Source organism: Pleurodeles waltl, chromosome 6 (assembly GCF_031143425.1).
Source record: "Pleurodeles waltl isolate 20211129_DDA chromosome 6, aPleWal1.hap1.20221129, whole genome shotgun sequence".
Lineage (NCBI taxonomy): Eukaryota > Metazoa > Chordata > Amphibia > Caudata > Salamandridae > Pleurodeles > Pleurodeles waltl.
This window is the reverse complement of record NC_090445.1, coordinates 1,368,930,980-1,368,945,921: the sequence shown is the minus strand read 5'-3', so window position 1 is coordinate 1,368,945,921 and position 14,942 is coordinate 1,368,930,980. Positions and strand designations below refer to the sequence as shown.

Genomic DNA, 14,942 nt, shown 5'->3' with positions numbered 1-14,942 from the left:
AATCCTTACATGTTCCATTTGGCTACATTTTTATAGTAACACCCAAGCTTAGTCTAACCAAGGTTAGCCCCCAAAAGCAGGTAAATTCCCAGATGCTCAAAATGACCTCCTATCAAGATGAACTTTTATCCTTTTTTCCCACCTCCCGTTTAAGTGCCTCAAACCTTGCCAAATTAACCTAGATTTATTTACATCTTACCCCAATTGTTCTTGTTGTTTTTGTACTTATAAACTATACACCCTCATGGAATCCCGGAAGTCTTATAATGATGGATCTAATGAATTTGAATGGAGGAAGCATTACGATATTTAAGTAGACTTAGCTCCGCTCTGAGTTTTGTTGAATGCTTATGGTCCCATTCTATTACTTAACAGCATTGATTTCTTAACCAGAAAAGTCTGTTTTAGTCATTCGTGTGTTGGAGTTTCACGGGTGAAGTGAAATCTTACGTAATGTTCTTCAGGTGCAACCCATACCAACGTGACTCTGTCACTCATGGATACCTACTTTTGCTCGGTGATCCATGGACAAACTGTGAACAACCAAATCGGAGACTGTATACAGAAATAATCCCCCTGGGCCTCTGCAGTGAACCAGCCAAATCAAGTTATATAGTTCTGAGATATTTACCCACTCGATTCCACTCTCCCGGCATAACCTGCCTGACAATCATACAAGGCCTTATTAGCATCCAGAGACATCTATAGCCGTGCCAATACAAACAGTTCCAAATGTTTGAGAGGGAACAGAAGCTGCTAAATAATTTTAAATTAGCAGTGTATTTGCTGTCCAAATACCGGGCCAGGCATCTGGCATTTCCCATAGAGGCTGGAAGGGTGGGGGGACACTTTTGTGACTGGGGGGGTTGTTTTTGTAGCAGTGCAGCACCTTTAAAAACCACTGCAGAGTTCCTTGTATATCCAACCGTTTTCAGGCAACAATACAAGTGCCAAGAGAACTCTGATGATTAATGTTCCTGCCAGAGAGAGTGAGTTTTCTCCAGTGGCAGTTTTGACTCATCTAAGGTAGCACTATGTCTGTTGCAAAGTAGGTGTACTATGCAGATCGATGAGCAGAAGTTTATGTGCAGTGCTCGGTGGTATACTGCATTTGTCACAGAGATCCTTTTGTTACTGTGCAGTTCATAAATTGTAATTATAATCTAGCACAGTGAGCTACGAACTGCCTTTAGAGTGCTGCATGCAAACTGCATGGTACAAGTTAGAAAATTGGGGGTGTCCCCCCCCCAGCCTTTGATTCTCCTAATTTTCCTGAAAAGGGTTTGTTTGGGTTGAAATAAATTATTAGTAAAGCCAACTCTGACCACCGTTATATGAATCCGGAGTTTATGCTTCCCTCTTTAAAAATGCCTACCAATATGGATGATGTGAATCCTACACCGTATAGTCCTCTTTCTCTTATGTAACATTTTCCATACACTGATTTACACATGAATGATTCATTTTGTCTGTACTTGTGAGTGATATAAAGTGCTCCAACACCCTACGCTGGTAAGAGAGGTGCGATAAAACAAAGGAAATACATGAGGGAGAGTGGCTATGGAAAGATTAGAGGGTGATAGTGAGGGAATAATTGAAGAGTCCCAATAAAGATTGCTGTATCCTCGTGCACTGTAAGGTAATTATTTATTATGCATCAAAAACGAATACAGTTGAATTCATAATGAAAATGTGTTGTAGAATGTACCGTTTTAGCCATAAAACCACCAAGTCCCACTGTAGTGGTCAGGCTAACTCCCTATACTTATGGGGCTGGTCTGAAAAAAAAATTGCCAGGGCTACTTTGCCACTACGGAACTATGACTATTGGTTGCTTCTGCACTGAAGGCATCTTATCGATTTTATGAAGTACTAATTTTAAATCTTCCTAGCGTCCACAAATATTACGTAGCACTTAAAGTAATTTTGGTAGACGGGGATCACTAGGGAAACCGGTGGCTTCATAGTTCTCAAATAGATTATCTGGTTTGTTCTTTGACAGAGGCTGAAATGAAGTGAAGATTACCTGGCAAGGACCTGGTGACACCAAATTAGATTAGTATGGGGAACAGTGTCTTTAATGTTGAGTCCACTGCTCTTTAACTTTCTGCAAAAAATCTGCTGATGCATCACACAGCTTGCGATGGTCGAGTACGGGGCAATAGCACCAAAGAGAACTGGAAATCTTAACTTTATGCTGAAACTTTCTTGCCCGAATTGGCTTTTTCTTGGGCTTGGTAATAGGCACTTGCGCAAAAGTTGATGTCTGCCCATGCTATGTGACTGATTATATGTAGAGAGAACATACTTTTCTACAGTTTTCTGAATGGGTAAAGACTGAAATCTTAAATATGTTATATTTATTTATTTCGTATGGTTGTGCATCTTGAAAAGATTATTTTTTATTTTTAATCCAACACGGGTGCATTTTCATTTTGGCGGGGTGGATGTTTTAAATACAATTATATAGGCACCGTTTTTTTCCCTTTCTTTTAACAGTGCACACACATTTTAACGCCATTTTATGAAGTATCTTACTTTAGCCTACTGTTTGTCGTTAGTGGTACTCATAATTTGGGACTATCCCATTTAAAACACTTGTAGAGTGCTGAATTCCTGGGTTGTTTAGCGTCGTATGTATCCCACGATATTATGCATATTTCCATTCACACTTTCTTTTAATAGTGATGACACTGATTTTTAATTTTATTGCGAATTAGATCCTTGCTAGGCACTATAACCTTAGCTTCCATTGTGCACATAGGAAATTTGTGTGTTTATGCGGTCGGTGAGAAGGTGTTCAAGATTTGGGGAAGGTGATATGCATTGTGATTTTGTCAGTGTCTTTCCTACGTCAGTATGTGGAAGTGTATCACCTGTGATCTGCTTTGTGTATCAAGACATTTGCAACCGACAGATCCATGACTAGTTGGCGGAGATTGTGTTCGGGTTATAACATTTTGTATTTGAAAACCTCTGGTTTGAGGGGCGAGTGGTTTGTGATGAATTTAATGACCATTATATTAAAAGTGTACGATGATACGGGCTGCTTGATCACCATGCCCTGTATATCAGACACACCAATTTATTGGGAGAAAGAAACAGGAGGTTTAGAAAAGGAAATCGGAGGCATATTAATTTGCCATTGATTCGCACTGAAGTGAAGGTTTTTATAAGCGGGAACCAACAGTAGAAATAATTTTTAACGTAATAAAATCGCAAGTCACCCGCCTCACTCTTGCGTGTTGTATACATGTACTCTCAGTGCTTGTGTAGGCTGGTCTTGGGGCAGTGTATGCGTCGTCTGTTGTGAGCGCCGGAGCCGTAAAAGCGATTTATGCCCCTGAGCTTAGCAGATGGTCGTTGGCATGTGGGGGCGGGGCACATACAGAATGCCATTTCTTTGGTATCTCGAGCATCCCTGGCAACTTTTGGCAACAGTTGTGAGGCGCGTTTTAGAACATTAAGCTGTAGACCTTCGTTTTAGTATTCCCTTGTGCTTGAGTCCAGGTTGTTTTCCGCGCGAGGTAGTTGAATTCGTATGTTTTTACTTCATATTATTGTTAGTAGTAAATCGTCTCCCGCTGAAGTCGCGACGTTGTCTTCCTGCCGTGGCGCCCCATGCATAGTCGATGTTGTGCATTGCATGCTTATGACCGAAGTCTGTCTTCTATTACTTTCTTCCGTTTCTTTTGCGGTGAACCCGTTTTCTATATCTATACCCGTCTTGCGGACGTGCCAGCCTTCTGCCCAAGCAATGTCTGCCAGTGACGTCAGGCGGCCCGCGCAGTGACGCTGGTCCGTGCGCGCCACCGCCAGCGCCAGCTGATAGGGGCCGTGCACGGACGGAGACCCTGTCCTGGTAGCTGTGGAGCTAGAGAGGCGGCCGTGTCCGGGATCGCAGCGTAGGTGAGTGGTAAAGGGGGACTGTCAGCCGCCACAGAGCGACTTACACGGTTTTCATATTTAGAAGACGAGTGGGCTTCATCTGAAAATGGAGGGGCTATTGTCCCCAGAAAGCGCCGGTTAGAGGACCCGAAAAAAGGAGTGGGTGTTGGGGCATACTTAACTATACTGCGTCCTTGGTATGAGAAATAGCTCGCTCGAATTGTATGCGGCACAAGTATTGGACACCAGGACCTGCCGGGTCTTACGATGTTGTCCGAGGGGTCGGTCAAGGAGCCCGCACAGCACCGCGCCCAGGCTGGAGCACGCTTTGTATCAGCAGCTCAAGTAGGCATTGGACATGGGCGTCCAGAGGACGCAGAATCTCAGACTAATCCCCCCATTAATCATTCTCGCCGGTAACCCGTTCTCTTGCGGCCGCAGCTAGCCGAGCATGGGGGGGGCGGGGGCAAGGTCATGAGCAGCCCGACGCCTGTAGCTTGTGTGCATTGATCAGGTGCAGACTGCTCTTAAAACCCCAGTGTGTACAATCTCGTGTACACTTTGTTTTGTTTCATCGTTACTTGGTTCTTTCCCTTTTGACTTTGATTACATACTACGTTGATCAGTTTGACGTATTACACGGGGATGTTGTAGATTGGTTGGTGGTCGGAGCAACATAACCAGTTTGTAGAGGAACAAGGCTGTCCGCAAATTTAGCAAGTAGCACGCTAATATGGTCTGGGACATGCAACCCAAAATTGTATTTTCTGAAAAATATGACGACAGTATAGGGGTAGGAAGAGGTCCCTATATTTTACTTTCTTAAATTGATATTGCCCCAACTGCTACCGTCATAGTTGGGCTGTATCTGAATCTAAAATTGAAATGCATTCGAAGTTCTCAAGCAAGTTAACTAAATATTAAGTTGTCAATTACATGTGTTTTTTTTTTTTTTTTTCGTAAACAAGTTGCATGGAAGTCACTATTTCTGATTAAAAATAAAATACAATTTCCTCGGTCGGAAGGCTCCTCAGCGCTTTTCGATCACTTGAGGTCTTTGCTCGGTAATGTTATTTACTGTCTGTTTGAGTCCTCGTGCAAGAGTAGGAAGAATATATATAATTGACATGGTTACACTAGTCCGATGCTCCGTGCTTTATTATCTATTTTTTTGGAATGTATAATCTACTGGTTCTAGGAGTTTCTGCTAGCTCTTTGTTAGTTTGGGCTTCTGTTTAGCATTTTGGATTTGTGACCCAGAAACATGTCCTCCTGGTTCAGCATCAGAACTAAAGGCAAGTATTAACTTGCATCAGGATCTTTGCTGTTATCGCTCCACTCTCTTATTGTGGGGTTTGCACCATCATGTTACATCATTTAAGAGGTTGTGATCTTAGATAAATATATTAGACGTCTCACTGTGTTATGAGATACATGGAATAGTTGTGAAGTACATTAAAAACTGACAATACAACTTTGCTCTGAAGAAGCAATCGAATCGAGAAACATGTTGGCTGTTGTATTGATGTTAAGATCTTTGTTGTGACGAAAATATTGTGACAAAGGTCTTGAATGTTAACTCAAAGTAAATATATATTTTTTATTGGCTATCAAAGACTTATTGATCTTTATTAGTATATTTGTCTTATTCTGAGTATTTTGGATTTATATGGATATATAAAAGTAAACCCGGTATGGTAAGCAGTGATCAGGGAGTACAGCTCCGGGTCATAATTCCTGTTGCTTATCTAAAGTTTTATTCATATTTTGACATAGTTACACTAGTCCAGTTCAGTGCTTCCTTATCTGATTTTTGCATTCATGTTCTCCCGGTTCTATGCATTTTTGGTTGCTCTTTGTTGGTCAGGGCACCTGTTCTAAATTCTGTATTTGTACCCTCGGAAATATTTCGTACTGGTTTAGTATCCAGTCAGAAGGCAAGCATATGATACACCTTAAGTTGTCTCATGGTCAGATGCTTTCATTGATCACCCATAGACAAGTTCTCTCACACGTCATAAATACAAACATGTATTGTAGTGTAAATTCAAAACACTATGAACTTTCTAATACTCAAAACGTGCCTTAGCATTCCTCTGTCACACCAGGATTTTGAAGGCAATTTAACAGCCCATTTCTAAAAGTTTAGCCTGCATGTGTTTTTTCTTATAGGCCATTGATAGATGTCCAGGAGTTGGCTGTTTTTGAGTGTCTCTTTTTATGAAGACAAGCTGTCACTTTGTATGATGGAACCATGCATGCACGAACAAACTCATGCCTTAACAACGCGGTCAGAACCATGACCATGTTCTTTCCACTTATTTTGTTCTGTAAAAGCATGTCCAGTAAAGGCATATGTGGAAACAGCATGCATGGCTCTCTCATACAACCCACCCCAAGGGTGAAAACAATCTCCACTCCTAATACCTCAACTACCCGACCCCACCAGCCTGAGTCCAAAACAAAATACTATTTTAACCCCCACACCCTTCCTTAAAAACTAAAGTACCACAAAACACCCCCACCTGCCCTATTTAAAAAAAAAAAAAACATATTGACCCACACCCTATAAAACACAACTACCCTAAGAGCCCCACCCGCCCTGCGCCCTAAACCCCCCCAAGTAAGCTACCCTAAACCCCTACCAAACCTAAGCCCTAAATTCACCCCACCCCTAAAAAACAGCCCCCAACCCCACTTACCTCACTACATCCCCTCCTGACCCTCCCTCTTACCCCCCCTTCTTAAACCTTTCCCCACCCCTTTAAAAATAATCTACACTGCCCCCTCACCCTAAGCCCTAGATAAAAATAACCAAACCTCTCCCCTCCTATAAAATAAAATAGCCCTACCCCCATCATAAGTCCTAAAAAAAAAAATACCAAAACCCCCTCATCGCCTCTTGAAAAAAAAGACTCCCCCTGTCCCACTTACCTCACTGCGTCCTCTCCTAATCTATTAGTGCCTTTTTCTGTGCCTTAACCACACACATGCATGGTTAAGGCATAGGAAAAGGCAGTCATTGTTCAGGAAAACGTTATTACGCTTGCATGGGAAATGTCTGCTTTGTTTACAACATGTTGTTTAGGATGTTTCCCTGGCGCATTGTAGCCACTTTCTAGCCTTTTGGAGTACAATAGTACTAGGCTACATTTTCATCCCTCTAGTCATGTGAGAGGGAAGACCAAGTGGACAATAGGTCTGTTGCCTGCAGCTTGGAGATGGGCTTGAGTGGACATGTGGGGAGTTAATTGGCCAGGTCCCCTTTTTTGTTTTTTTTGTTTTTTGTTTTAAAAAAAAAAAAAAAATTTACAGGCTTGTCGGTGGGGATGGAGTCCTCATCGGAGCCACAGTGATCGAAAAAAAACTGTGCTTAAGAGATCTTTTGACTCACAGCATGATCTTGGGTTTGTTCCTCCATTGTGGACTAAATGTGTTTCAGACCTATTGACTGATTACCTTTATAGTTATGTTACGCACCTCTTCGTTGAAATTGCTTTGGTGATAGCATGCCCTGAATCCTGCCTCAGATTGTGTGGTCCAGGACACACACGCACCAGTTCTGTGATAATTTTTTTTTATTTTTTTATTATTATTATTTAACTTTTAAATAAAGTGTTTCTAAGGCCCTACCTTCGTCCTATGCGTTTCAGATTTCAAAGCTCGAATTGGTCTGGTTTCTTTGAGCTCGTGCGAAGTATGACTGCTAGGTACTGCCTTCTCTGTAACTTTCATTTTTTAATTTCTTCTTTTGTAGAGTCCCATTTTAGATTGAATTACATTGACCCTGATTGTGAAAGGACCAAGGATCTGATGATACCTATTAAATGATTAATTTGCATTCCCAACATTATGCATGTTAATTTGAGCTTGTTTGACTGCTTTGCTTATTTTGTCAAGGGCAACTTAGTCGATCCACACTGCAAGGTTTTTGACTGCGTGGAAACATTTGTTTCATTTTTTGAATATTTGATGACTTGTAATATGTTTTATTGCAAGTGTTTTGAATCTTTCTTGTATAATGCATTTGATCTGTTTCAAGAGTAGTTGATTGTATAATGTTTTTTGTCCTTTGTTCTTTTATGGCTTTTTAAGCTGAATAAAGATTGACTGACTTGACCGTGTGTGGAAGGGAGGTGGATTTTGCAGTTCTGCAGTGATATGAAAGTGTGTTCACCTAGGATTGTGGGGGTGTATTTTACAGATATTTACATTGCTCTGTGTTACTTAACTGTCCAATTAAATTAATAGGCTGAAAACGTAACTATTAAGGATAGTCCCTTCACACACACACCCCTTAACCCCCCCCACAAAAAAAACTAATATCGAAGTTGCGTTCTTAACAGATCAATTGTTCACCAGTCTTTACATTGAGTCCATCATGCTTTCACCTTGTAATGATCATCGTCCTTAAGAAATGTGCTGTAAAAAAAAATCAGATGGGAGCAATCTTCAGGACTTGGAGGGGGGAAGGGAAGCATGTGACAAAATACCATACTAGCAACACTTTCCTATAATTTCCTTCAAGGCTATAAACTGACTTAGTTTCTAGCTCATAATGAAATATTTTTATATCTTTTGACGTTAGGTTGTTTCTTGGTGGTTTTCTTTCAAAAGATTGAAAGTGTTGATGCAAATATGCTAAGCTAAACCATGTTTAGTGTAGAAACATATTTATTAGTAGGACTGAGTTTATTATTATATTAATAGAATAGCCTTGTTTTTTCAATTTTAGAATCTCAAAGGAAAATGAACTCCACACAGGACCCAAGTGGGGGATCCTGCAACAGGGATCCCCTCTTGAAGTGCCTTCAAGCTAAAAAAGATTTGGAGGAAGCAATTTGTGGAATCTTAAAGGCAGAACAGCAGACTAAAGACAATGGACGAGAGGTAACAAACTTAAATTCTTATCATGTTTATAAAGTGCTTCTAAAATTCACTATCAAGCTCTCTCTTTATCCCCACTCCCCTAGTTGCGGATTAGTTGTGGTGAGTTTGTGCTCTTGAGTTCTTGTATGTTCATTAGTGTTTTGAGTAGGAATAGAATGATTTGGATTGGAAAAGGAAAAGTCGTAAGTTAAGTTATTGGGAGTAGACAACGTGTGCTTGTTACTTGGGTAAATTAGCTAAAAAGGAGGGGGACGTATGAAAATGATGTTCGGGATTTCATAGCAGTCAGGTTTGGGAAGCGTTTGAAAAAGGGATGGCACAGGTAAAAAGGGAGTATGGTTGTTGTGTTTTTTTTTTTTCAAACCACTGAAATCAAACCCATGCACTTGAGTGTATAATTGCCTAGTGGATGTAATCACTAGGTAGTTACAGTTGGGGCCATGTTCCCATTGGAAAAAGTGTTTTTTGACTTGCCTATATCATTTGGCACAGTTTGACCAAACTTCATGAAATTTCCCCCCCAAAAAAGTGTTGCAGTTATTCTTGTTGTTTACAGAAAGTTTCGGGGTAATCAGTCAAGCGGAGGCAGAGAAAAAGGGGGTGAAAAGTTGTGTTTCCTATGTTGCGCCTACAGCCCGAACCGCTGGACAGAATCACCCCATTTGGCAGAAATCTAGCTTTTGGTACGCAGATCACACTTTTGCTTATTTGGTGTAAATCTGTTCAGTAGTTTTTGAGCTATTAAAGGGAAAATAAATTTGTATATCTCTGACTGCGAAGACTTTGCGAATAATTTGCAAAATTCGTGCATTTTTCACAAATACACATGCGAAAAGTAGCGCTGCAATTGGCTGACCACAACATGACTAGAAAGTTGTGGTCGCCAACTTATTTCACGGGACACTGTCCCTGCGGGTGAAAATATGAACTGAAAGTGGCATGAGGGGTCGGAGTGAAGGGGTGGGATATAGGTGTGTTTTAGGGGCAAATTATGGGGTTCAAATAATTTTGGGTCACAATTTGTGATATTTGCAAAGAAGTCATGAATTTTCGCGAATACAAAAAAAATTGTAAGAAAAACCAGTCATTCATACACTAGTCCATTCACTCATACATGCACCCACTCTCTCACACACCCATTTTCAAACGCTCTAATGTGCAAGTTTTAGTTACCTTAGGGCTTGAGTTACAGTTACTTAAAAGAACTCTAACTATAACTGTTGAATTTCTGTGGTTTTATACGAGTAAATTCAAAACCTAACTATAACCTCCCAGTAACCTTTGGTTACATTTCTGATTGAGTTCATATTAAAACCTTTTGGTTAGAATTACAACAAACTGAATTTAAGGTAGTGTTAGGGTTAATGTTATGGAAATAATTATTTGATGTAGTTTAGGATTGAATGTAAGTGTTAGTAAAAGTTAATGTAATCAAATTAAAAGTAAAATCAAGGAAGTGGTTAGTATTACGGAAGAGGCTTAAGTTGATAACCAGGGATCGAGTCACTTAGAATTGATTAATAAAGTGTATGGATAAGAAGGAGAAGTAAGGGTATACAAAAGTAAAGTTAGTAGAAGTGAAGACCTCAACCATTTGGTGGGATAATGTCCTGTTCGCTGCTTTCCTTGCATCCATGCTGGCTCCACTCCAAGCATCATACATGCTACAGCCTCTGACCTGAAGATTGCTTCATGGTTAAAAAAAATAAATAAATATATATATATATATATATATATATATATATATATATATATATATATATATATATATATATAATTTCGGCAGGTCAGCATTTTTAATCACATTGCCAGCGAGGCTGTAAAAACACAAACACCGAGGCAGTGTGTCTCCTTCTCTGAGAAGTAAGAACAAGATTCACTCTATCAGGCCTGCACCATTTACTCCTGAAATTCACAAACAAAAAAGACCCGTATTTACAGTGAGTACCCAAATTCCCCCTCAAAGGGCCACGTAATTATTCTAGCACAACTACATCAACCCATTCATCCCACTCCCCTCGCCTATGTACACAGTCCTACATAGTTGTACTTTGTTGGCTTAGTCCCTGAGCCCCAGAGCCATGTACTGTGCTCCAATGATCCCAGCCGAGTCCCTCGAGTAAAGTCTTAGAACACGCTTACTGACTAGCTGCTATCAGATCTACTTACAGGTGGAGTTCATGGCCTTTTCTTAAGGTAGCACTCAATGCCCTTTTTTCTCGATATATGCTGTTCTCAGGTGGAGTAGTTACAGGCTGTCTCAAAAGATGAAGGCGCAAGGGCCTTCCAGTCTTCTTTCACATCCTTTGAGAGCTTCAGTAATGTGGACTTTTGGACAGAATGAAGAACGTCCAGTAAAACGGAGCACAGTATCTGTTGGGTTACAAAAAGAGGTTTAATCAGCTTTCTTTGCCTGCAGATGAAAAAATGACACTTCTGTTGAAGCCCTGGACTGCTAGTTTTGGTGGGTCATAGTGGGAATGACAAACAGATAAGCTTTTATTTAAAATGAATTGCTCCTGTTTCAAGGTAAAACTGTGAAATTCAATTTGTATTTCTGTGCTAGTAGTAGTTCTGTTGAACAAAATATATTTTGTTAATACTTCGATTTTAGCACTTTTTGTAGCATAATTTCAAAATATTCCTTCAGTTTGAGGCCTGCCGGCGTTATTTCTCACACCTGAAACTACTAAACCACAAACTGTGGAATTCCTTTCCCGTCCAACAGTATACTGTTGGATGTGTTTTTACTCCTGATAAACACAGATGTGAATTCATTAGTTATTTTTTTTTTGTCTTCTCAAATGGTAAGTTTAGACTAGTGGCTACCTCCATCCGGTAATGATTCATTGCTTATGGTGCTTCAAGCAAATCCAAGTCATTTTTTTATTTAGTCTTGGCTCTTCAAGCAATAACGTGTAGTGACAGATCTGTTTATGAAACACCCAATTGTGTGCCTTTTTAGACCTGCAGCATTTGGTGACAGATGGAGCTTATTGTGCTGTGAGATCATTTTTTAAGATAAGACCACTAATCTTGGGATGGTTTGCTGACTTCATCATAATCCCGAAAATCTTTTAATTGGAAATATCTGGCTGTTTTCTTGGCAGAGGGAGTGACTAAAGTAGGAGGTCTTAAACTACATGTCTAATCTAGAAAGCCTAGCACACGTAACATGAAGATGAGGCTGTATAAATGCAGGCTTTGTTAACTTCTTGACATATGGAGCTTCAGCCCTGCAACTGCATACATCCATTGCAAAAACCCATTCTGTTCTGATGAAGTGCAGCGATCTTATTCTTAAATGTGTTACATGGTGTAAGCCACTATCCTAAAACCTGTTATATTAAATAATATATCACAATTTTGTTAGTCACTTTAAATAGCGTTTTAGAAGTAAATCTGAGTAGTGTCTGTCCATTGTCGAAGATCTGTTTGTTGTCGTAATGTTAAGTGTGAGTTCTGTCTGGCAGGTAAAAGCCCAAATCCACAGTTGTATAAGCCGACACCTGGAATGTCTGCGCAGTCGGGAAGTGTGGTTGCTTGAGCAAGTAGACCTTATTCAACAGCTGAAAGAAGAAGCATTACAACAACAGGCACAGCAACTTTATTGGGTAAGAATTGAAGTTCAATACCTGTGTGTTTGTCTATGTGGACTTTGTGTCGGTTTGTTTGTATTTATTTGGGAACCTGAAAGCTTTCTTGTAGATAAGTTACTTTCAAAAGCAACAACGTATAAAGTACTGTTCAATACCTTCTAGAGTCATTAAAGCAGCAATGGTCTTCTTACATTTTGAATTATTTTTACAGTTGTTGGGACAGTTCAATTGTCTGATCCACCAGCTGGAAACTCCGCACAGCAACGACCTAGCCAATCAGATCTCTTGTTGCCTAGAGAGGTAATATATCGCCTTAGTATAATGTATGTTTCGTATTATTTACATGTTTGAAATGTATTGAACATTCTGATGACAAATTCCCCCTGTGTGTGTGTGTGTGTGTGTGTGTGTGCGCGCGCGCGCCAAAGGTTCCTGCATTGTATGATTGAACATAATACTAAAATATTTTAATGTCTACTAGTGGCTTACAATCAACTAGAGAGCAAAATAATGGAGCTCAAAGTAACTCAATGGAAAGTGTACTTTGAGGTTTCAAACAAAGCATGCCTTGTAGCTACTTGTCTTAACCCCTGTACTATTTGATCTTAATTGAAGTCAAAGGTTTTGCGTTAGCTACCAAATCGTGTTCTGTTTATTTAATTTCCTATTCGAGCAGCATGTAAGTAACCCACTGCATATACAAAAGTACCTCATTTTTCACTGCATTGATCCTTTTAAAGCTGTTAGTAAAGTTTTAGAACTTACAGATAGCCACTTTGCCAAAGGTTATGATTGATTCACAGGCACAAGTAAATACATGCTCCATTTATTTATTTTTGTCTAGATTTTGGTTTCTGCTTTGGAAACTGTTCTGTTTTTCAGTGTTCATTTGAATGAACTGTCTGTAGGAAAAACGTAATTTCTCCCTAAGAAAAAGTGTAAAAAGAATTGCCAAACTGGCAACAGGTCACGAAACATTTTGAAGTTTTATTTCTTGGTTAAACGTTTGGACCTGCAAGCCCAAAATTTTAAGGTATGTGTTGTGTGTGTTTTTTTTTTTTTAATTTATTTTGTTTTTGTTTTTTTATTGGGAGGATTAGATAAACCAGCAATCCACCCAGTTGACAAAATTGGGTCTGCTTGCACATACCCTGTACCCCTCATCAGGTTTTGTTTATTGCTATGTATGCTGTCCAGTTAAATTAAGTGTGCCTTAAAGTCCCCATCATCTACCCTGTCCCCCTTAGCAGGTTTTTTATTGCTATGTATGCAGTCTAGTTAAATTAAGTGTGCCTGAAAGTCCCCATTGGCACAATGCCAAGTTCATATAATATGAATGAACACAATTGAGGGACTCTTCCATGTTTTTTTTTCTCGTATTTTCTGAGGTTTATGACCCCTCTTTCAAAAGAGGGGAAATTGCTTGTGGGAGTCAAAGAACTCAAGGTATTCTGACTGATTTGAGCTTCCGGTGCTGTTTCTCCCCTCGTATGACACTTGTAGACTTTTTTTTTTCTTCCTTTAGGAATAACAGTATTAAAATCGCATGCTTGTGACATATTATACCATCCATATTCTCACTTGAAGCAAATGATGGAAACGCTATCTTGACAAAGGGCGCATTGTGATGTCACCAGTCATTGGTAAAGGTGGTCAAGGCAATAATGGTTCAGCTTGATCACAAGCAGCTCTGCTACATCTAGCTTATCTTGGTTACACATAATAAGGAACTTGCCCTGAGGCTATATTTGACATTGTCCAAGTTCTGTTTAGTGTGGACCAAATAATTGCAGGATATCCGGAGATCTGTAAAACGAAAAACTTGAAGCCTAGAACAACTCATCCACTGGTCAGTTAGTAGTTAGGTTTACAGAACCACCCTTGATTCTTTTCATGGTTTTTATCTTTGTGAAGCTTTCCTGACAATTGTCTTAGTATTTTGCCGTGCTTATCAGTTAAATTTTATAAGTTAAGACTGTTATTGCAAAATTGTTTGTTTTGACATCATGTGACAGTAAGAAAATATAGCCTTGATTCTTTTTTTAATGTAATTTTATGTTCACAATTTATGCAGGCTTGGTAACCTGACCCTTAAACCTGAAGAGTCCTCATCGTTAAACTTTGATGCAGATGTTCCTTCCTTGCGCCATGCCATCACTTCTTTTGGCTCCGTGAAATCTACAGTAAGTATCAGAATAGTTCCGTAGGTGGCACTGGGCAGGGCTGATTTCGTGTTATCAGATGACATCACGATTTGAACTATGAGGTTCCCCTTATTGATTTTGTGTATGGTTTGATGTTTAGCATGATCCTGTGTTTGTTTTTGTGCACTGTATCGACAACCGAAAATGATATAGTAAAAGGTTTGGATTTGTTTTAATATAGTCCCTGGAGCAAGAAGGCACAGCAACTCGAAATAACTTTGTGATCCAGAATCCTTGGCTAATGCAGACCTGTTTCGTGCCAGCAGTTGAGCAGGTATATTACATTTGTTCTCCTAATAAATCTAGACAAAATTCTAGGGCGTAGATATCACATGAAAGTACAGCTGTTCAAGGAGTTAAA

The 14,942-nt window shown here is 39.7% G+C and overlaps 1 protein-coding gene across 5 annotated transcripts in view; it reads left to right on the top strand.

The window, feature by feature from the left end:
- NCOA4 (nuclear receptor coactivator 4) overlaps nt 1-14,942 on the top strand; it is a 48,249-nt gene that overhangs the window by 23,569 nt on the left and 9,738 nt on the right. For 3 of the 5 annotated variants that reach the window (XM_069240672.1, XM_069240671.1, XM_069240669.1), the window contains exons 2-6: nt 8,624-8,778; nt 12,252-12,392; nt 12,589-12,677; nt 14,452-14,560; nt 14,763-14,855. In XM_069240672.1, coding sequence (XP_069096773.1) covers nt 8,638-8,778; nt 12,252-12,392; nt 12,589-12,677; nt 14,452-14,560; nt 14,763-14,855 — 573 coding nt within the window. In that variant the 5' untranslated portion in view covers nt 8,624-8,637. Of the gene's footprint in view, nt 1-3,263; nt 3,910-8,623; nt 8,779-12,251; nt 12,393-12,588; nt 12,678-14,451; nt 14,561-14,762; nt 14,856-14,942 lie in introns of those variants that run through there. The other 2 variants (XM_069240673.1, XM_069240674.1) reach the window with 2 other exon arrangements.